Consider the following 22,064-nt stretch of genomic DNA (forward strand, 5'->3'; position numbering starts at 1 on the left):
CTCAGGGCTAGAACTATTTTCAGTAAATAAGGGAATAGTTTCATTAAGCACAAAAGCTTTACATTGCTGCTCCAGAGACCTGAGGAAAAGAAACGATTATATTTTATTTTCTGCAATCATAACTACTAACTGAAGTGCCCCCCACAGCACATCTATAAACATGCTGAGGTTCCAAGTTTATTTTTAAATCTGAAAATGATTTTTTATTTCTACTCCATCACTTTCCAAGTTCTCTAACATTGCCTAGTTGTCATCCTTGTGTATACTCACAGCAGCAAAGATGGCTAGCTGTTACACTAAAAGTCAAATGGCATGTACACAGCCATAGTCTACTGACATGGCCACTTCCTGATTAGCCTGTTTGAGCAGAAAAATGTTGGAAGCATGCCATTTTACTTGTAATACAAGTACTGTCTTATTAGTCCTGGGTCCAGGTTTGTATCATGTTGCCAAATTATTGTCTGTGGCTGACCAACTGCTGTTGTTTTTCCAGTTTATAACAACATCTGCTTCAAATCTAGGTGTACATGATACCAAAATGAAATGGCAAATGATAGCCCTTCTGTGTTGGAGGACTGATTTCTTCTTGAAGTAGTCATGTTGGCTTATTGTTTTGTGATTCAAGGGGTGGAGCACTCTACTACAGCAGCAGCCTTTATACAAAAATATATCCTGGGACTTGTTCCTGGTGATGACAGCTATAGTTGTAGAGGCAGCACTTGGGAGAGGGGCCTCACTAAAGTCTTTTGAAATGAATTGTTGAAATTCGCACGTTTTCTGTCTGTATGAGCTTATGCATATTCTTCCCAAAACTGGATAGTTTCCATTCCCTAGTCATTGACATCAGTAAGAACTTCAAAATGGGAAAATACTAGTCAGCCAAAAGCTAATTTTAAGAGCCAATAAGATATGGTAGGGAGGATGGGTTTTTACACTCCAGCCAAAAAGGAACAGACATTTGCAACTGATGCTTTCATTACCCAGTTCTAGTGCACATGTCTTTACTTAAATGTACACAGAAATACAAAGCCCTCATGCTTTTAACTTCAACTCTTATTCCTCCGATGCATTAAGGGATGGGGGGGAGGGAGTCTTTTTGAAGTATGCCACTCCATTCCCCTTCTGCCCAATCTTTTCTTCTATTTTGTTTCTTTCCCTATATCCCCTACCTTATCTTCTGCTGTACCATATACAAAGGCTGTCCATGGCACCTGTACTACAAGCTGGCCAGCCCTGCATTAATGCATACTTGGGAGGGGACATCTGTGCATATATACCAGCTGCACTAAGTCCCTCCTTTGGACTGCCATTCTGCATAGCAGGAGCCACAACTTATTCCATTCTGTGTTGGTAGGTAAAGGGCGCACTCAGTGAGGGGACTGCTGCTTCAGGGAATGAAACTACTCAACTTTTTGTAAGTTAGTGTCCAGAAAGCTGGTCATGATTCAGACTTACAAGTTGTTTGGTTATCTTGCATCAGGACAAGTTAAAAGGTTAAATGGTTGATCAGGCATGGCACCAGTTCATATGCAACTTAATGACTTGTACTTTTAAAAATTTACTTAGGAAAGGAAAGATACAGGTCTAATCAAAAATGGTTTTTCCATCCTATTGGACCACTATTGTTTTGATCCACACTTACTAAAGAAAACTTTATTCTAAAGGGACACACACATACAGATCTTGTGTTCCAATGTGAAGTTCAATGTATCATTTATGCAGTATATACAAAAATATGTATACGTTGTTACATGGTGGCATAGGATTTAACTGGCATTACTGTCATCACACCTGCTAGTATTTTCTTGTTGACAATGCTGTAATTGACAGACTCTTTTCTTTTGTCCAATAACTCAATTGTATCTAAATTCTTAAGTTCTTCCTCTGTCACATCTCTAAAATGTGGCTTTTTCTATGACCATATAGCTAAACTGTCTTCCTAGCCCCATAAACATAGAATGGCCCAGTAAAGTCTATTAAAAATAAAGCTGTTAAAAAAATAGTCTTTGTCTTCAACGTATCAAGCCTATTCAGCAGGATTTGATCAAGTTCAAACATACTCAGCCTCAAAACCCTCTTCAGCATTCTCCCTCTACAGTTACATATGTATCTTGTAATTGTGTTCTCACCTAGCTCTTTCACTCATATGTTTGTGGAGAAGATATCTGCTCTTAAGATTATATATATCTCAAGGCAAGCCTTATGGAAGTATCTGTTAGTGACTAGGTAAAAAACAAGTATAGATTGCAGATTGTTTAAAACCAGTCTATTTAGAATGATAGTCATAGGACTTTTATTGTCTTAGCTTAGTTCTTATAGTCTTCAGCCTTCCTCCCTACTACTACACTTGCTTGTCATGAATTGCTTAATGTGCAACCTCCTGGAGCAAGTCTTGTTTTCTTATCTATCAGAGTACTTAAGGCATTATTATCCTGTTTACAAAACTGGGGAGACAAGGAGAAATGGGACAACTTTGGGCACCAGGGTAACAGAATTTAAGGAGTGAGAAAATAGTCTTCGATAGTATTCCTGTCATATCAGTGAATCAGCACAAGAAAAATATTAAAACTGACTAGTCTTGTTTAGTGGCTGAATACAAGTAAGGTCCTTTTAGATTTCCTTTTAAAAACCTGGACTATTCCTTTGGAAGGTATCATCAAAACTTGCAGTTGCTGTTCATTTACCCTTTAGAATACTAGCCAGCTATTGTTAAGTAGAAAAAAAATCATAATCATTTCCCTGCTGCTACAAACTTATCCTGTATTTCCCTATTTTTCTTCTTGATTATGAATCTGATATAATTAGGCTGGGAGTTGGGTCAGTTGTGGTAGAGGAAGTACAATGCCAGGGATGGAAACAACGGGGAAGAAGGTAGGTGGGATTAAAAAACAGCATAATGACAAATCTTAGTGAGCATGAGGGAGGGGTCGTTGGTTTAAAAAGCAAAATAAGACAAAACTACTCATCTTCCGTAAGTCAGTTTGTACTTAAATCAATACTCTATCTGCCATCTTCCAAATTATGTTGATTAGTAGGAGAAATGTGTTGTGTTTGTAACCCTTATAAAAAGCAGCTTTTACTCACTTTTCCCCCCAAATATATAAGCACAGTACACATCACAAACAGAGATACTTTGTATATTGTCTACAGCAAATATCTGCACTGTAGCACAGTAAAAATTCAAAAGCACAGATGCTTAGGTAATAGCACTAGAGCTAAACTAGTATTCAAGTACTCTTATCCAAATGTTCTATGAAAAAAAAAAAGTGTGGGTATAAATTTAGAACTTCTATACACTTCTGAGAAATTTTACACAGAAATGGACAAAATTAGAGGGCTTTATACATAATATAATTCACTTCAGACAATTGGTTCCCTACTATATCCATAAAGGAAGATACAGAAGCTGTCTTTCCATAAAAATCTTTTACTTACCATAAAAACATGTAAAACTATATAGACTGATAGCTAGAAAACAATATAGAAATATTATTCTTAGAAGATTGTATTGCCTTACTAGTTTTGCAATTATTATTGATCAGCTATCGGGGAAGGGGGGAGCAAACACTATTGGTTTGGTTTAAAGGACATGTTTATGTTCAGCCTATGTATTATTCACACTTCTTAATATTTCTGTCTTTGGAAGAAGAGATGACAATATTCTCAATGCCAAAAAAATACTAGTTGAATTTTCATTCTAAAAATCAAAATCAAAATCCTTGCATACACAAAAGGCAGAGAAAGGCAAGTCATTACTATAATTCTGTGCCAAATCGGGTTTTTTTGGTCACAAGTTGTAACATTTGGGAAGTGAAGGGAGCTTTACAAAAACGCAAAATGCATTAAAAAGGGGAAATAAGCATCAACACAAACTGACCAGGAAAAAATTAAATTTCACTATTTGAGTTTACAGCCCTGGCAATGAACTTAGTAGCATAATTATAAGCCCACGTGAAGTATATATTATGAACATGACTGCCATATCAACTATAACTTTGTTATTCACAAATAATTAACCACCTATCCCAAAAATTATAAGTCAATTAAAGTCTTAATTTCATTAATTTTGGTTTGTTTCACTTCACTAGCAGTAGGCTTTTTAGTTGCAAAGGCTCCAGCAGCCAGTTTCCTCTTCTTATTTTGGATGCTCAGCATATTTTCTTCCACTGAATTCTTCACAACAAACTGAAATAAATTGAAAACCCAGTTAAACACAGAGATTAAAAACAAACTAGAGGCCTACTGCCAAAACGGAATCAGGACACTCATTTAGATGCCCGAGTACAGGATTAGAAATAAAACATTGCCTTCTTACTTTGAAGAACAAGGTAAAGCTAAAAGAAAAAAAAACCAAAGTGCTGCACACATTCTAAGCTTTTTGGGGGGAGGGAATAATTTTTCTTAGATTGTGATTTGTGTCCATTTTGGATTGTTGGGGGAAAAATTTTTTTTGCTGCTGATAGCAGCAGAGGATCTGCCTCCAATGGTCCTAAATAAGATCTTCACAGTTGACTTGGAAAGAGACTTTGGCTGCTAAAGAACAGATCAGCAGGAAGGAAAACAAGTGACATGTAGAAGGGCACTGCCTTTTCTGTCAAAAAATAAACAACATTATCAGTGGACTAGACATCAACACCCAGCATATCCTGTGCCTAAAACTAGTAAGTTAGTTATGAAAAACGCTTATTCAATTTTACATTTCAGTATGTACCCAAAAACACAGGGCGACATCTTTTTAAGCATTTAAAAAAAACAGGCAAATTATGTCAAATACTTTCAAATGAAAGTGTTATTAAGCAAAAGCCCCACATACTTCTATATCATAAACATAAAATTGTTCAGACATAAGATCTTCCAGCTCACCTTGGTGATAACAACAGCTTGCTTCTGGCCAAGTCTATGACATCTGTCAAAACACTGGTCTTCTGCTGCAGGATTCCAAGCCTATAAAAGATGCACAATCAAGCTAGGCCTTGTCCCAAACAAGCAGTTTACAATTTGATTTTCCAGTCTAGCAAGACATATTTGAACTCAGTAAAAGTCATGTTATATCAGTCACAGACTATTATGAACATGTAATTGAGGTTTTGAACTTAAAAAAAGCCACCACACACACACACAACAGTTACTGCCAGTAATTACTCTTAGGAAAATTCCTTTGTACATTCACCTCTACAGGATGTGGCCTCCCACTTCCCTAGGCATCAGGTTACAGAACTGCCTTGAAAAGCCATTTTATTGTGGGTCCATTAAGAAACCTTATAGATAGGGCAATGCCATCACCTTAGCATATGGATACGGACATCTCTCCCTTCCTAACTGCTGAGTCCCAAACATTGAGGAAGATGAGCTGTACATATAAGTATGCAGAAGCAATTAAAAACAAACATAACCAAGAATTACAACTCTTTTATCAAAAAGTGTTTTCATGGCACCAGTGAGATGATGGTGGGCAAAGAGTTCTTCACTTAAAAAGGGACTGATGCACAGTTCACCCAAACAAATGAAAAAGCACCCAATTCTAAGTTGCTGAGAATTGTCCAAAACATTTTACCGATTGTATGTTAGCTCTTAATTGAAGTGTTCCTTCAATTTTTAGATGTTTAGTTATTTAAAATGAGACGATGTTCTTCATATTAACTTAGGGATAAAGTGCCTGGTAATGGGATCATTTTAACCTCTCCTCCTATCAGTAACCTTTTGGATTTTTCTAGAAAGTTTGTTTTTTTACAAAGAAAATAAAAAATTAGTCTCTTGCCATTGAGAATAAGAAAACAAATGTCCTTGGGTGGCAAATGTCTCCTGGAAAGGAACACAGAGGGGATACTCCAACATGGTTGAAAATCTGAGAATGCCTAAGCATGGAGCTGGGATGGGACTTGTAACTTTGTCCTTATTATAATATTTACTTGAGAGGTGTGTGTGTTAGAGGCTGATAAGGAGAGTCACTCTGCTTAGAACATAATTTAGGTCCAGTTAGGGCAGGGGTTCCCAAGTGGGGAAAAATGCATTTATTCTGCTCTTAAGGAAGCTGGTCTCTTGTAGGAAGAGAGAAATGGGAATGTCTTGAACATGACTACAACAGATATTGCTGCTGTGGTGCATGTTTAGGGAGGCTAAAATAAGTCTTAAGACTGAGTACAAAACATTTTCTGGAACTACTAGATGAAGCAACTCTTTTTCCAGTGGTCCAAGTGATGCACCTTATAACATTTCAGGGTAGAGCCTTTCCTAAATTTTAAGAGGATATCTAGCAGTTTCAAAGAACAGAAATATTAGTCAATGGGTTATTCCTCATGTTGCAAGTTGGAGCATCTCTGGATGCTTCAAGACAGGATGTCTAGGGACAAGAACAAGAGATATAAGAATTCCTCTCTCAACAGCAGCTCTGGTGATCAATGTTGCACAGCTTATATCAAGATGATTGGTATGACTCCCATGTCCAGTGCAATTAGGACAATGAGTTCAAGCAAAGAAAGGACAGCATAAAGACCACTGTTCAAACAGACGCTTAGCTGAAAAGTACTGCACTGTAAAAGAACACAAAAAGATATTGGCACTCAATGTTTTGGTCTGATGTGAAGTGCTCTATTGCAGGGTGACCTGACCTGCAAGCATTCTGGCCATCCAACCTCCTTGCTGACAAAGGTGAAGAGCTACTAGGTGGATTTAGTTCTGAATGTACCATATTCAATTTTTTTCTTGTCCCTACTGATAATGACTGGGAATATACTACTCCCTGCTTGTTAAAAAATACCTGTAACTGTTGTGTTGTCTGCAAACACATGTACTTTATAAACAAAACCACTCAAAGAATAAAAAGCTTTGAAGACCTCCCATACTATTCAGAGCTCCAGCACATCAATATGGAATTTTGTACTCAGTGTAGCTGGAGGTCTAGAAAATATACACCCCAACCCAGATTGCAAACATTACTAGCAACTGAGACAGCACAAATAGGTCTCCCTTTCTTGGAAGCAGGGTGAGGAGATGCATTCCTGTTCTCTCACCAACAAAGCTTTTAGTCCAATAAAGAAGGGAACATTAATCTACTTTGAAGAGTTTGCACAGGAGGTGTGTAATTACCCACGATCCAGTGCTGTAAAAGTCTTACATTCAGATGAGCAAAAGCTGACATATAGTCTAATAAGGCCATCAGACCTAGTATTTTCAGAAAAAAACTTGAGCAAAACCATACTACTTGTTCCAAGAGTTGCCAGACAGCTTTGACTTTTGAAAATTATCTTTTCTCTGAAGAAATATTCTTGCATGGATAGAGTCCAGGAAAAAAACTTCAAGAAAAATGGTCCTTTGTACAAGCTGAAACAATACCTCCCCACTTGGATTAACAATCCAAGGATGGGGAGAGGCTATGTATGTACCATGTCACTGATGAGAGATTCACGGACCTCTGGCATCAGGTAACCATGGGGGGGAAGGCAACAGTGAAGGTCCCTTCTAGGTTAGAGAGTACCAAAGAAGACAGGAATTGCATTTCCTTTTTTCCCCCCTTTTGCTCACACTCTTCTGGAATAGAGGTTGGCTTCTGCTCATCTGCATGGGAATCTGCATAAACTTGTAGTGCCATGACAGTAATGTTAGTAACCAGAGGATAGAGTCAAGGCCAGCATCAGCGGTAGCAATGCCAAATAGAAGGAGCAGCTGCCAAAGAGGGCACTTCCTGCACTGTTGCCAAGCCTGAAGCCTTAAAATAGATTATGCTGGTTTTCAGCACTTGTCTTAAATTTAGCTGGTGCTGTGCCAAAACTCTGTTCACAGTAAGAGTCAGAGAGGCTTTCAGTCTTCACCCCATGAAACTAAAGTATACTCCTTACGTAGGCAGACTTGTCTGCCTATGTCCTTAGACCAACACGGCTACAACCTACACCCCTTCTTACATAGCAGCATGACAATACTATGCTTGTGCTGACTCTCAGCAGATGCTACTTTTCAAGGCAATTCCACAGCTCAACACAAGGGGGACTGAATTTAAAAGAAAAAGAGGCTTGGCTCTAGGCAAGAAAAGTGATAGCCATGCAATATTCTCATGACAGATATTAACACCTTTCGTGATGAGGCGCTCAGGAATTTTTACTGCATCCTATAAGCAAAATCCATTTCATAAAATGCTTTCCTACATCAAAAGGAAAATAAGTAAGTGGCAACTTTACAATGCTTCTCCCCAGGTATCTATTGGTGTTACTGATTCTCAGAGGACCTCATTTCTACTTCTCCCTAAAATCCTGAAGGGGTTGTAATTACTTTTGGCAAGACTATTACATACCGGATCCATTAAGAACACTCGTGAAGCTGCAGTCAAGTTTAATCCAACCCCACCAGCTTTTAACGATAACAGCATTATGGTTGGAGATCCTGCTTGGCTGCTTTGGAAGCACTGAATTGCTTCTACCCGTTTTTTCTGGGGCATGGATCCATCTAAACGAGTAAAAACAAAACCAGACTCTCTGCAGAAGACAAGGGGGGGGGAATTACCAAGATAATAATAATAATAGGACAATAAATAAATCATTTTAACATCCTGACCTCTACTTGTCATTTTTTTTAAAACTATTCGATTGAAAGGTTATACATGCTTCAGGATCTCTCTCTCACACACAGTCAGGCTTCATACTGCTGGACAAAAATACTTGAACTAAAACTGTTCTTTTAATATTCTAAAAGATAAAAGGTATGTTTTATCGTTTTTATTCTAAAGAAAGTTAAAACGTTTAAACTACTTAAAACATACTCCAAATATTTTAACCTAGCAGCCCACTCACTGTACCCAAAATTATAAATCATTCTACTTACCTCAGTGGTGTTTCTATTAAAGACAGGAAAGTTGTGAATTGAGAAACAATCAGACACTTAACAGCTGGATTCTCCTTCCTTAGTTGTATCAAAGCATGCATCAGAGCATTTATCTGAAAACCAAAATGAAGACTTATGCAGTTAGATGATGGCTTGTTAGTTTCCACTCTTGCAGCTAATCTGAAAACCCCTGGGCTTCAGCACTGTGTTCTCTGAGAAATCAATATACTGAATTAGCCTTTGAAAAGACTAGTTCCAAACAAAAATTGTTTTTACTAGAAGAATTGATGAGACAAAAATAAGGGCTGGCCACTTTTCATGTTGACACTGTGGCTCCTGAAGAGGCAGGTCATGTTTGAGGAGCAAGAGCCTCTTGTTCAGTGTCAAAAGCCGTGGCCGACTGTGGAGCAGCAGCAGCCACCGTGTGCGACCTTCCCCCACCCCCTATGTCTGCCTAGGTGGGCAGCGCCTGCAAGGGATGAAATTCTTCTAAATTATTACTAATTAATTTCTGAGACATTAAGAAGATTTTATTTATATTTCTTCCAAAAGATGGGGAGGACAAAAAACCATTTTAATCTAGGTTTAACACCACTGCTGAGTTATAACAATTTTTTTTTCTTTCTTTACTGCAGTTTAGGATCACTGTGGGATTTTCTGGTTCTACTTGTACTAAAATGGCTTGCTGTATGCCTTGTAAATTCAAACTTAAAACAGAATATTTCTATATATTTTGCTAAATGTCACTATACTTTTGAACTGGGTATCCATTCCTGATCACTTTTCTTCACACTCTCGAAGTCTGACTCCTCCAGAGGACATTCTATCAAATGCTCTAGTCGAAGTTCGTTCCTACAAAGAGGGCATTTGGCATTTGGCTGTAAAAAAAAAAAAAGAAACTTAAGTGTTAGTAAAAGTATCCTTAACACTACAGGTCATATTTGGAGTCGATTTTTCTCCTGAAAAATAACATTATCACTCATGAGTAGTTCAAAGGTAACATCATGAACAACAGTCAATTAAACTGTATGATATTCCCATTCATGCTAGTTTACATACACAATTCATTGTGAAGAATCTTCCAAATCACAACTGACTGTCAATGCAAAAAGAAGAGACTTGTATTATTAAAGCAAGGAGGCTCAACCTCCAGCTTGTGGACCAAATGCAGCCCATGGAGCCTTGGCATCCAGCTCAAAGGATTCCCCACAGGTCTGGAAATGTTGTGGTAGGGGAGTAGTAATACTGCCAGGTATCAGCCTTCCCCAGCTGTCAAATTCCCAAGCCCTATGGGGCCAAATCAGGGCTGAGCCACATCCCCTTCTCTACCCCTGTACAACCAGATGAAGGCTTAGCCACAATCCCTTCCCCCCTCTGTGCATAGATAGCTATATCAGGTGTCACCTGGGGTCTGGCACCCCCCCAACCCTTCCCCCCCTCTGCCCCCGTGTGGCACCATCACTTGTTTCTTTTTTATTTTGTACTAAAATACTTCTGCTTTAAAACAACCTATACATGTTTGGGGGGGGGGTGTTTGTTTGTTTGGTTTTTTGTTTTTTGTTTTTTTATACACACCAAGTTAATTATGACTCCTCAGTCAGGTCGTCTTACGAAGGAAGGGAAAAGAAAAAAAAAAATCTTCATTTTAAAATAAGGTCAATAGCAGAAAAATAAACTGTTTGTTTTTAAAAAGCCCAAGATGGTTCTTGTATCTTTCTGGAACTATATTCTCTGCAATTCATTATTTACATTTCATTTCAAAACAGGCAGTGCTCCACCAAAATCTGCTTTATGTTTAGATTTTCAGACAGTGCCTACAATTTCTTCTAGGTACAAATAGTTACAGACAGAATGTGGTGCCAATGATTGTTCACATTAAAACAAGCCTGTTTAAGGCCAAGAGAACTTGTTAAATAATTTAATAAGGCTAGATGCAAGATACACAGGCTAGCTCCACTAAATAGTAAAATTGTGTGAATGAAGAAGGGCAAGAGTTTTAGTGTATGCCTACTTTTTTTTTTTTTTTTTTATGTCTGCAGTGCAGCAGCTCTAACACAGATAGCTTGAACATCAGAAGCAGTCTAGCCAAAGCAGCATGGAAGTTCAGAATGGTCTATACTACAGAACTTGCCTGAGAAGATGGATAAAATGGGTTGCCTAACACATGCCGAGCTCATAACTACGATAAAGGTAGCTCAGGTACGTCCACCTTTTACTGCAGTAACAGCTATGACTGCAAGGTAGACAGACCCGTAGTTTATCACATCTCAAAAAAGAGGGGCCCTTTTACAAAAGAACCTCTAACAGAAGACTTCACAAGTGTAAAAAAATATTTCTCTATTCAAAAATGTCTTGACTGCTGTGGTAAGAAACAAAAGTATGTCCATGTAATCAAAAGAGTTTGGCATGTCTGTTAATCAGTAGCTAAGGGAGGTGAGAAGGATTATTTCAGAGACAATAACAACAACAACCACAAAAAAAAAACACAACACTTTCACTGCCTTATTTATCATCCCATATACTTCCACCTAATGTAACGAAACAACAACAACAAAATAGTTTCACAGATACCAACCTAGAGAAGAAAGCTTCGTAGTGAAATGGTTTAAAACAATTAGTGCTGACCACTGGCGGCAGACAACTACAGCGAACCTATGAGTGCATCTGGAACTTTTGTTGAGCAATATTATAATATCCAGGCAAAGGCACAACTGGATCTTATGTGGTACCGACACAATTGCACCTATGGCCATGCTACACATCAGATCCAATCGTTCCATATTGCCAGTCCAGGGGGAGCCCTATTCTGAGCTCCCCCTGCACTGGCAAGAAGCAGGCTCCGATGGCTGGGAGCCCAGTGAGGCACAACCCAGACTACGAGCCCCATCAGTTGTGGGGCCCTTAGCCACAGCTAAGAACAATGCACAGCTTGGACAGGAAGTCCTGTCAATTGAAGGGCTTTTGGTCCCAGCTACATGAGGCGCAGCTGGGGCTGAGAGCCCTGTGTGAGGTCAGGTTTTCACTCCCCAATCCTAGCCTTGGGGATCATAGCAGCTGCAATTACCAAGGTTTGGGGCTTTCATGCTAGGCAAGCCGTACCCCTGTCAATTGACAGGGCTCCCAGTCATAGGAGAGACCCTGCTATAACGTGCAAATTAAAGCTCAATAGCAGCCTGCTATATAGTTATTGCACATTTTTTAGGTCTCACTTTACAGTTGGTTGGAGCTTTTTATTATGCGATAGCTACTTCGCATTTGTAGCTGGTCCTAAGGTAACTGTGCAACACATGTAACATGTAGAGGATACTTAAAGAGCTGCATGCTGTAGGGCAGCATTTTCCAAAATTTCGATACCCAGGACACTTTCTTCTGGATTAAAACTGCTGGCACACTTTGCTCTCATACCCGAAAAGACGTGTTTTGGGCGGTTTTCCTTCCCCCCCCCCCAAAACACATAACATATTCCATTCCCCTGTCAAAGGCAATCACACCAGTGCCAAGATGTACTGTTATTAAAAAAAAAACCCAAAAAAACCCAAACAAACAAACAAAAAAACCTTTTGAAATTTCATGACACCCCAACTGAAAATCAGAGACGGATTTGAATTCAGAAGACATATGGAAGAAGAGCCTTGAGGCTGAAAGAACTGAGAAACATTGATCAAGCTCAGTGGCGGGCAATTATTTCAGGTGAAGGGCCACTTACCCAGTTTTGGTAGGCTGTCGAGGGCCACGTGGGTAGCCTTGCCCCTTAACAGGTGCCTCACTCCCTGGTCACCATCTTGGGATCAATGTCCCAGTGCCAGGGCCAGCACCAGTGGGGCCCAAAGTGGGGCGCAGGCTGGCAGGGGTCCGTAGAGCTGGGCTGCACCAGCAGGGAGAAGGGGGAGCTGGCCCAGCTCCATAGAGCCCCTGCCACCTGGGACCCTGCGCTCCTGCCACTCTACACTGAGGCCCACCGGCACTGATCCTGGGGCAGCAGTGCAGGCCCCATGCTCCCGCTGGCTCCCTGCCCACACACCCCCAGTGCCCCCCAGCCCCTCTTTACAGGTGGGGGGCAGTGCACAGCCCCACCCCCTGCTTGCCAGCAGGGAAGAAGCCGGTACTAAGTGCAGGGAAAAGCAGCCCCTTGCCCACCCCATAATTGGTGCTCCCTGCTGCAGGTGCTTGCAGCCCACGTGGGGCTGTCTGGAGTAGGCCCAGGCAGTCCCAGGCAAGCTGTGAGCGACTGCAGCGCGGAGCACCAGCCACATGGCAAGCAAGGAGCCACTCTTCCCCACACTCAGCACCAGCTTGTAACCTAGCCCCACTGCAGCCTGGCAGTGGGGCCAGGTTACAAGGTGCTGCTGAGTGCAGACGTTGGGGAAAAGCAGCCCCTCACTCACCCCATGCCCAGTGCCCTACGCTGCAGTCGCTCGCAGCCCTGGGGACTGCCTGTGCCTGATCCGGACAGCCCCGTGTAGGTTGCAAGCACCTGCAGCAGGGAATGCCAGCCATGGGGGGGGGGCGAAGGACCTCTTTTCTCTGCACAGGGAAGGGCGGGCGAAGGACCGCTTTTCTCTGCACAGGGAAGGAGCCCAGGGAAAAGCTGAGCACCAAAGGGGGGGGGAAAATGGCCCCTTCCCATGGCCGGCGCTCCCTGCTGCAGCTGCTTGCGGCTCACACAGGGCTGTCTGGAGCAGACACAGGCAGCCCCATGCGGGCTGCGAGCATCTGCAGCACAAGGCGCTGGCCACGGGGCAGGGAAGGGACCAGTGCTCCTTCACTGTCAGGGTCCCCTGTGCCCTTCTCTGTCCTTCCAGCCTTAAAAATCAGCTTTAATTAGCAGTATAATCATACTGAACAAGTCCCTGCACAAGAGGTAAGGTCAGTAAAATTTTCCCAGTGTTTAGGAAGGAGGCACAAAGAAGTAGTTTCTTTGCAACCCACTTGTTCATTTACAAATTGTTATCTTTGAAGATGAGGCTTGCTTTTGATGGTTTTTGTCCTCAAATCTCCGAGATCAAGAAGTTCCAGTTCTTTGCAACATCACGTACCCATAAGAACCATCAGAAATTTCCAATGCACAGGAGAAGGAAGAGATGCTTGGTACGAGTCCCACTTCCTTCCTGGGGAAGAGGTCTCTTTAGAGAGATCTTGAATTTAAGGGTTTTCCACACCAATTCTAGCCCTGCCTTGTGTAGGACTTATCTCCTGTAAAGGCCTTCTTTGCAGACTTATCAAAATAGTCAAAAAACTCCTGATCAGCTTTTCTGTATTGCAACAGTGCTCGGGTGGAGGAACCTGATCTCCCAGCATAACTGAGCTCTGAGCCTTGTACTCTGGCAATGCAAGTGCTGGCTGGCTGCAAACCAGCAAGGCCTAATACGCACTCAGAAAAGTATTTAAATACTGCTTCATATGTGGAACAACAATTTTAAATTTAATCTCATTTCCAGGACAGTGCCATCATGCCTGACAGGGACAGAAGAGTCCTGTAGGGAAATTGCTGCAGTGATGGATCCAGGAAGTGAATCCACAAACCTACTGGATCCCAATTCAAGGAAGGATGAGGAAAAAAAAAAAACAACAGGTCAATACAGGAAGAAAATGAATAAACATTAAATGTTTAAAAAACACAGGGGTTGGGGAAACTGAAAGACCAAATTATTCACCACTGGAATAAAAAAATCTAGTGGTTTAAAAATCAAAAAGGTAGGGCTTACTTCTGGAGCTTCAAGCAACAACAATGCTACACCTTTGAACCAGGAGAGAAATTTCATTTAAATTCAGAAATCAGCTTCTGATGCAGCTGGGAGGTTTTTTGTTGGGGGGGAGGAGGGGGTTGTTTTTTTGTGTTTGTTTTGGGGTTTGTTACATACAGCTAGAGACAAGCTGACCAAATGCATGAACAAAAAGCATTCACATGCTATGCTGACAAATCAGTTCCCAGCATAGTCCTGTATATTTACAACAGTAAAGCACTAGATGCCATCACATCATTTCAAAGATGAAAAAAGAAAGAACAAGAGAGAGCAGGAAGAGCATGGAAATAAAAGTGAACAATGAGTGGAGAAATATGCATTAGAAGTACTCGCAAGGCTCCAATTAAAGTTCAAACAATGTTGTGTGCACACCTAATTCAGAGGTTTGACTGTATGAAGCCAAAGCCTACTGCAGTACTGTTTAGATTCATAAATACAAAACATCTGTAAAACTACTTATGATTTGTTACCTGTGCTTTAGTGCAGTTAAGACACGGAATGAAGCCAGCCAACTGTTTTAAAATTCTATATTGTACTGGAACCAGACCACCAAAATCTTATCAGTCAAATAGTTAAATGTAATTAGAAAATAACTAACCTGTTCACTTTGGATGACTTCGCATATACACGGTTTACAAAACACATGTGCGCAATGTGTTATCACAGGAAAGGTGAGAGAATCCAAGCAAACTGCACATTCTTCATCTGATCCAGAGCTCAGAACCAGCTTCATTTTATTTACTAGTTTCTCACGCAATTCTTCAGGAGTATTATTTACTAAATATATACAGAAAGCAACAGCTTATGTTATACCTATCATAAATCAGCATGGTTCCACTGATACCAACATTATGATGTTAATTTATAAATCAGACAGAGATCTAGCCCATCATTTAATGAAATCATTTGAATTTGGCAAAAAGCATGAATAAGAATTGTTTCACTATTTAAAAACATTGCTGCAATTCTCTGCTTGACTTAGTTTAGTCTGAATAAGGGACCTTGACTAAATTCACACATTCAATGCTAAAGGTGAAAAACCACTGTTTGGGCACATCTGTGCAGTAGACCAATTAGCTGTGCAGTAAACACTGTGCATCTACCCATGCGCCCCTATTAGGCTGAAGTAAATTAACTCCACAGCAGAACAGTATTTGTAAATACTAGAGGTGCACCAATAAAGATTTTTTGGGCCAACACCGATGGCCAATTATTAACAAATCATAATTGGACAATATGATCCGATTGCCAATATGTAGCCCGGCAGGTTGGAGAGCAGCATCTGACTGGTAAGTCTGTGGGGGAAAGGGGCATGGAGGAGAAGTTAGAGGCTCCCAACAGTGAGGGAGAGAGTGGGAATGGGGATAGGGCAAGGTTAGGCACTGCCAGCCAAGGCAGGGTGAGATGGAGCCACAGGCACTTTGTCTGGAAGGCATCGGGGGGAAGGAGCTCAAGCCACTGAGCACACCTCGGGGGAAGCATGGAGATCTTTGCAACCATACTCCCTCTGGAACCCAAGGTTTCCTGAAAACATTTGTAGTGTACACAGGGCAAGGGCTGCGCTTGAGGGCAGGAACTGGCAGGGGGCTACATCAAAATTTTGGGGTGGCTAACTGTCCTCTCCCTCCCCCCCAGAAGTGCCCAGTGCCACCCTTGGCTCCAAGCACGTAGCCCACCTTTGCCCTCACCCTGTGCACAAATCTAGGGGGACATATGATCCCTGTTCTTCCCCCAAGGTGTGTGCAGTAACCAGTGGCACCACCTACCCCACCCATGCCCCCTGGACAAGCTATTCGTGGCTCCACTCCCACCCTGCCTCATCCCAACTGGGAAGTGCCTGCCCCAGCCCCACTCCCTCCCTCACCATGGGGGCCTCAATCTGCACCCCGATACCCCTTTCCCCAACAGTTTAAAGCCAATTAAACTATTCTTTCACACATACTATATTAGATAAAATGAACCATAGGGAAATCTGAGTCTTAACATTTATGTTCTTGGGTATGGAACCAAAATACTGCTGTTTTTAGAACTATAAGCCAAGTATATTTACTCACCACCAGTACCACTGAAAGAAGATGTGTTTGTGCAAAGGTGAGGATGACAACACAGCTGTCTCAGTCTCAATAAGACACCAAGGACATCTGCATAATGTGCCAGAACAGTTCCTTCACTGAAATATCTGAAGAACAAATTGTAATATTAGAATATGAAAACATTAAAACCAAAATTAACACATAGCTTCACTGGGTCAGGTTCAGCAATTCTGCTAGCCATTCTTCCCATCAAACAAATCAGTGGTTTGCCCTTTCAACATCTAGGTTACAGTTTTGTTTTTTGTATGTACAAAAAACAGAGCAGGTTATGTAACTACTTATTATGTAACTACTTACAGGAGTCAGGAACCTACAGCTTATGGGCCTGCAAAAAAGTTAGATCTAGTCTGAGAAGGTCTAACCTGGCCTAGGGTGAAACAGGGAATCAGGCAAGACAGCTGCTCTGAGCTGCCTATCACCTACCTCTGCAGCATCCCTCTCAATAGCCGACCCTCACCTTGCTGTCCCATGCCTGTGCTTACACAGCCCCTGGGCAGCAAGAGTATCTGCAGCAATGGTAAGTGCAGGCAATGTGGGCGCTCTGAAGGGCAGAGACTTGTATCTCATGGCAGAGGACTGGGATGTAAGCTTCAGCCTGTAGCAGCAAAAACTTCTGTCTGCCTCTGGGGACTCCAGCTGGGTCACAGGTCTGGCTGATGCAAGCTCCACTCTTCCCCTGGTGATGAAGTCTTTAGTAAGGGTTGCTAGCGGGTCATACCTCAATCTGTCATGGGCTTTCATGAAATTCAGTTACACCTTGTATTTGAATTTGACTCAAAAGAAACAAATGATTCTCAGCTATTAAAACTTGTTGTAGTGTACATTTATTAACAGCCACATGAAGTTGTAGCCATCTGATTTACACTGGACCTTCTTTATTCAGCTATACTAATACAACTTCACGGGAGTAACTGAAATTGAACAAGACGATTTGAGGTAGTTAGCTAATATGAATTACAGGACAAAAGCCTCATGCAGTACCAAGAGGCAGGAAAGTGTACCAATGTTGCATAGTTTCTTGATGTTCTCTCTTTCTAATAAAATTGTGAAACAGTATTAAGAATGAAAATGCTTAATGCAGAACCTTCTGGATTGTCTAAAACATTAATACTCTGCATATGCATGTGCTTGCTATAAACATCAAAGCAGGAAGCCTAACAACTTAGTTACTTTTTTCTCTTATCAACTGGTGAGTATTTCCCAAATCTCATTTGAGATTGAGTTATTTTTTCCCCTGATACAGGACATGAAATGTAGCTTGCTCTACTGAAACAAGTTTTTTTTCCCCCAAGCATTTAAGAACTATTTTAAATACCATTGTTAGTATATTTTGTAATTTTTTGGCTTCTTCCAAGACAATTCAGGTCAACTATGATATATGCCATAGTGTACCTCATTCTTTTTTCACTCTTAAATAAAGACATGCTGTGCTATACTATTTATTCAGGGCACCAAGTAAGAATAAACAATCTGTCCTACTTCAGATATACACTATTACAGCTGGTGGTTTTCAGAAATTTGACATTATGGCTGCACCCACACATGCAGGGACTTGCGCTTGTTGCACCACAAATAATAGTGCCACAAATGTGTAAATGGTTCCCAGTTCCCCATGCTCTGTGCAGGACCTACCAGACTGCAGTGACAGGTGGCTCCCTTGCCTGCAATTCCTGGGCCCTGGGTTGGGAGTGGGAAGGGAGGGGAGGCAGAGTTGGACCTGACCTCAAATGGGGGCGAGGCCTGGCAGCAAGGCCCTGACCCACTCCTTGGGCTCCTCCACACTCCCACTGGTGTCACACACGAGCTGGGGGACCTGTTGCTCCAGCATTGCCTCGGGCCTGGCTTTAGCAACAGGTCTTGGCTGTGGCACAAGTCCCTCCTCACCGTCACTCCCAGTATGGCTGGACAACAGTGCTGTTGTAGACCTGGAGAAGGTCCCTGCCTCTGGGGACTCCAGCTGGGTCATAGGTCTGGCTGATGCAGGCTCCACTCTTCCCCTGGTGATGAAGTAGTGAGGGGACTGGAGGGGGCGAGTCCATGCCTGTAGGGCCAATGATTCTGGCCAGCTCCTCACAGTGAGGCATGGTGGATCACCCTGCCACCAAGCACTGGCTGGCATTGCACACAACATAAAAGTTGCCTGCACAATGCCTTGGCCTTGCTCCTGCACTGCTGCCATATTCTGGCATGCCTCTGCTGGGCCATCTGTGTAGCAATCACCTGGTAAATATGCGTGTCCCAGTGTCCCTGGGCAAGCTGCTACAGTGTAGCCTCCTAGCCCCAAATAGCCAGGTGGTCAGTAACTTCCACTGGCCACCAGCTGGGTCCCTGGTACAAGCACACTCCTGTGGCTGGGTTCCCCATCTTGTCGTCTCACTACGATCACTCATGCTGCCTGAAATGGACTCTGGTGCCTCCTGAAGATCAATGGTGCCTGCAGCTGTGGCCTAGGTGGCTCCCACAGAGGTTCTGGGGCTGCTAGCCAGGGCCCAGGCCTCAGTGGCCAGGCTTCTGGAGCAGAGACACGACTGCCCCCCATGCCCAACTCTAAAAGGTAATCCAGCTGGCCCTAGATGCCTGTGTGGGGCCAGGACAGGCTCTGCATGCATTGCAAGCTCAGGCCCCGTTGCTAGCCTTGACATGCTTCTGGTTGCTCCCTGCATGCCACACAGCAAGCTGGAGCAGTAGGGGCACAAATAAGCCAATAGAAAGACCTAGTCAACATCCAGAGCATCGCTCTGGAGGACTAGGCCTCCATTTGTGCTAGTGCATGCTATTTTGATGCACTTTGTGCCACTTTTTTCTTTTCTTTTCTTTTTTTTTTTTTGCTATCAGGAAATCCTGGTAGCAAATTTTGCCCCCACACTCCAAATCAGCAGTGCACCAAACACTTCAATGTTCAACATGTGCAGTTTGGGGTGCCACAAATTATACATGCCTACATGTGAGGACATGGCCATGCAAGTCTTCAGCATAACAGACTGTATAATTACTGATGATTATTATTAGACTCTAAGAGTTTATCATTTCTATTTACCTGCTAATAGCAAGTTTGCCCTCATTCTTCACAGCCTGATAGATTTGTCTCTCTTCCTCCGTAAGCACAACATGCTGAATAAATACTTTACGTTCTGGCAACTCCAAAACTGGCTTCCCTTTAATTTTGCTCATTTTAGTTCTTCTAAGAGTAATATTTTTAATTAAGGATTGCAAACGCCTAGAAAGACATAAATGAACCAGTTTAACAGGTTACCAAAATGTTTGCTTAATTTACTGAAAAACTAAAGAAAAAACAAACGGATCTCCTGCACAAAATCGACTACTATTATTAAATGAAGCATATTTTCAATTCATACATGAAGTGTAAAGAAATTAAAAACACCAGTTTGTCAATGTTTGTCACTGATCATACTAATCTGCAGCATACTTATGAACTCTCCATACCTAAGCCCCGCTTGATCTCCCATCGTAACAGGGCGCTGAATTGTTCTATGCCACCACTCTCGATCAGCAAATGGTTTCAGTTTTAGAAAGGAGAGAAGTGACCACAAATCCTTTAAGGAATTCTGGATAGGAGTGCCTAAAAAAAAAAAAAGTAATACTGAACATGTAATATGTCAAATACATAAATTAGGTTCCAAGCTAAAACAGCTCTCCCCCCTCAACCCAGATTCTGGGGTTTGTTTTTTTTTAAATGAATTCATGTTTTGGATCTGTGACATTAAAAGAAAGCCGATGCTCCTACAAATCAACTAATCATTACATTAGTATGCACTTGCACAGACAAGTCTTTCTACAGCTAATTCAATGCATACTTGACTTCAATGGAAGGATACAATTGGTTGACAAAAGATCTTAACCCACACAATAATGGGACATCAGCCAGAGAAAGTGCATCATAAATAAATAAATAAATAAATAAATAAATAAAGCATTGGCAGGGAAAAAAAAAGCCCGAGGACTTTCATCTGTTTTTTTAAAGTTTGTTTAGTCTATTAAAAATGAAGTTTTAAAAGCACTAACTGCTATTAGAGAAGGCTTTTAAAAATTGAAACCACTGAAACTGGCTCGCTTAACATTTACTGAAAAAAGTCTTTGACAGCCATACACTTGGATAAAGCTATGTCTGCACACTAAAAGGAAAAAAAAAAAACAAATGATGGTTTCAGATAGGATTCCAATCTGCTCATAGGCGGGAGTTTGGATTTAAAATGACACTGGCCTAAGGCAGGGATTTTCAACCCTTTTTTAATAAATGTACCCCTGGCAAATGGATGCAGAGCTAAGAGAGTTGGGGGTGTGCAGCTGGGAGCAGAGCTGTGGCAGCATGGGGTGGTGGCTCCTGCAGGGTGATGGGTGCCATGTGAGCTTCCTCCCCCACTCCCCCCAACCCCACCCATGAGGCCCACAGAGGGACCGCCACTGCCCTCACCCACCCTCCCTGGCCCTGCTCCTCGGAGATGGCAGTGTGGGGTGGTGGCACTCCGCCCCTGCCCGCACATACCCCCTAGGGACTTCCCAAGTACCCCTGGTTGACAACCCCTGGCCTGGCCTAAGCCTAGGGATTTTAGACTAGTGTATTTAATGTTCCTGCCAGAACCTAGAAAACCAGAGGTTTATGGCTAGCCTCTTCTGTTCAGGATCATACAAATCATAAAATTTGGGTTCAGGAAGAATTTTTCCCCTAAATCAGACTGGCATAGGCTGCGGGTTTCTATCTTCTTCTGCAGTGTGAGGCATAGTCCTTTGCCTAGGATCTTCAGAGCAGGGCATTAACAGTACCTACATTTCCCCAGCTTTTAACTGTGGCATATTATACCGTATTCTTGGTGTTTCAAGTATAGCACCCTGGACTTCTGTACGAGGGCACGAAGCAAGATTTTAGGGAATTCTTTGAGTTAATAACTACCAGTAAACAAGGGACTGTACCTGAAGACCCATAAGGCCCTTTCCAGTTCTTTGTTCCTAAGGCAAAAAGTGTTTGGAAGGCCATAAATTTCTTTAATTTTTTTAAATCATCTTTTTTCTGTGTGAAATATTGTAAGACACACAAAACATGATTGTGACAAAACCACTGTCCACAGGCAGCAGAAAAAGCTGAACACTCATTTTATGACTGCAGCCACACCCAGAAGGGCTAGTAGCTATCTAACATGTGGTAAGTTGGGGCTCCACGCAGCACACATCTTTATATTCTTCTACTTTAGTCAGGACCCAATTCAGGCAAGTGCTACTGTGCAGAACAAAACTTAAAACAGTTCCACTGATCTAAGTCAAGTCTATGCAACTAAATGTGGCTCAGAATAAGGGTGCCTTCCTGAATTAGGACAAGGTAAATTTAAAAAAAAAAAAATCTACTTCTTTAGAAGTCTGACATGTTAGCTCATAAGTCTGTCTCTTCTTTCTTTGCTGATCA

General features: G+C 41.9%; 1 protein-coding gene across 2 annotated transcripts in view; it reads right to left on the bottom strand.

Annotated features, from left to right (window-relative positions):
* Nucleotides 1–3,411: 3,411 nt before the first annotated feature.
* Nucleotides 3,412–22,064, bottom strand: part of HLTF (helicase like transcription factor) — a 44,440-nt gene continuing 25,787 nt past the window's right edge. For both annotated transcript variants that reach the window (XM_090054496.1, XM_090054495.1), the window contains 9 exons: nucleotides 20,093–20,228; nucleotides 19,686–19,865; nucleotides 16,610–16,734; nucleotides 15,154–15,332; nucleotides 9,564–9,689; nucleotides 8,812–8,924; nucleotides 8,285–8,465; nucleotides 4,864–4,944; nucleotides 3,412–4,185 (listed from right to left, as the gene is read on the bottom strand). In XM_090054496.1, the coding sequence (XP_089910622.1) occupies nucleotides 4,033–4,185; nucleotides 4,864–4,944; nucleotides 8,285–8,465; nucleotides 8,812–8,924; nucleotides 9,564–9,689; nucleotides 15,154–15,332; nucleotides 16,610–16,734; nucleotides 19,686–19,865; nucleotides 20,093–20,228 (1,274 nt within the window). In that variant the 3' untranslated portion in view covers nucleotides 3,412–4,032. The remainder of the gene's footprint in view (nucleotides 4,186–4,863; nucleotides 4,945–8,284; nucleotides 8,466–8,811; nucleotides 8,925–9,563; nucleotides 9,690–15,153; nucleotides 15,333–16,609; nucleotides 16,735–19,685; nucleotides 19,866–20,092; nucleotides 20,229–22,064) is intronic.

Source organism: Crocodylus siamensis, chromosome 6 (genome assembly GCF_052110815.1).
Source record: "Crocodylus siamensis isolate JL-2025a chromosome 6, ASM5211081v1, whole genome shotgun sequence".
In the NCBI taxonomy this organism is placed as follows: domain Eukaryota; kingdom Metazoa; phylum Chordata; order Crocodylia; family Crocodylidae; genus Crocodylus; species Crocodylus siamensis.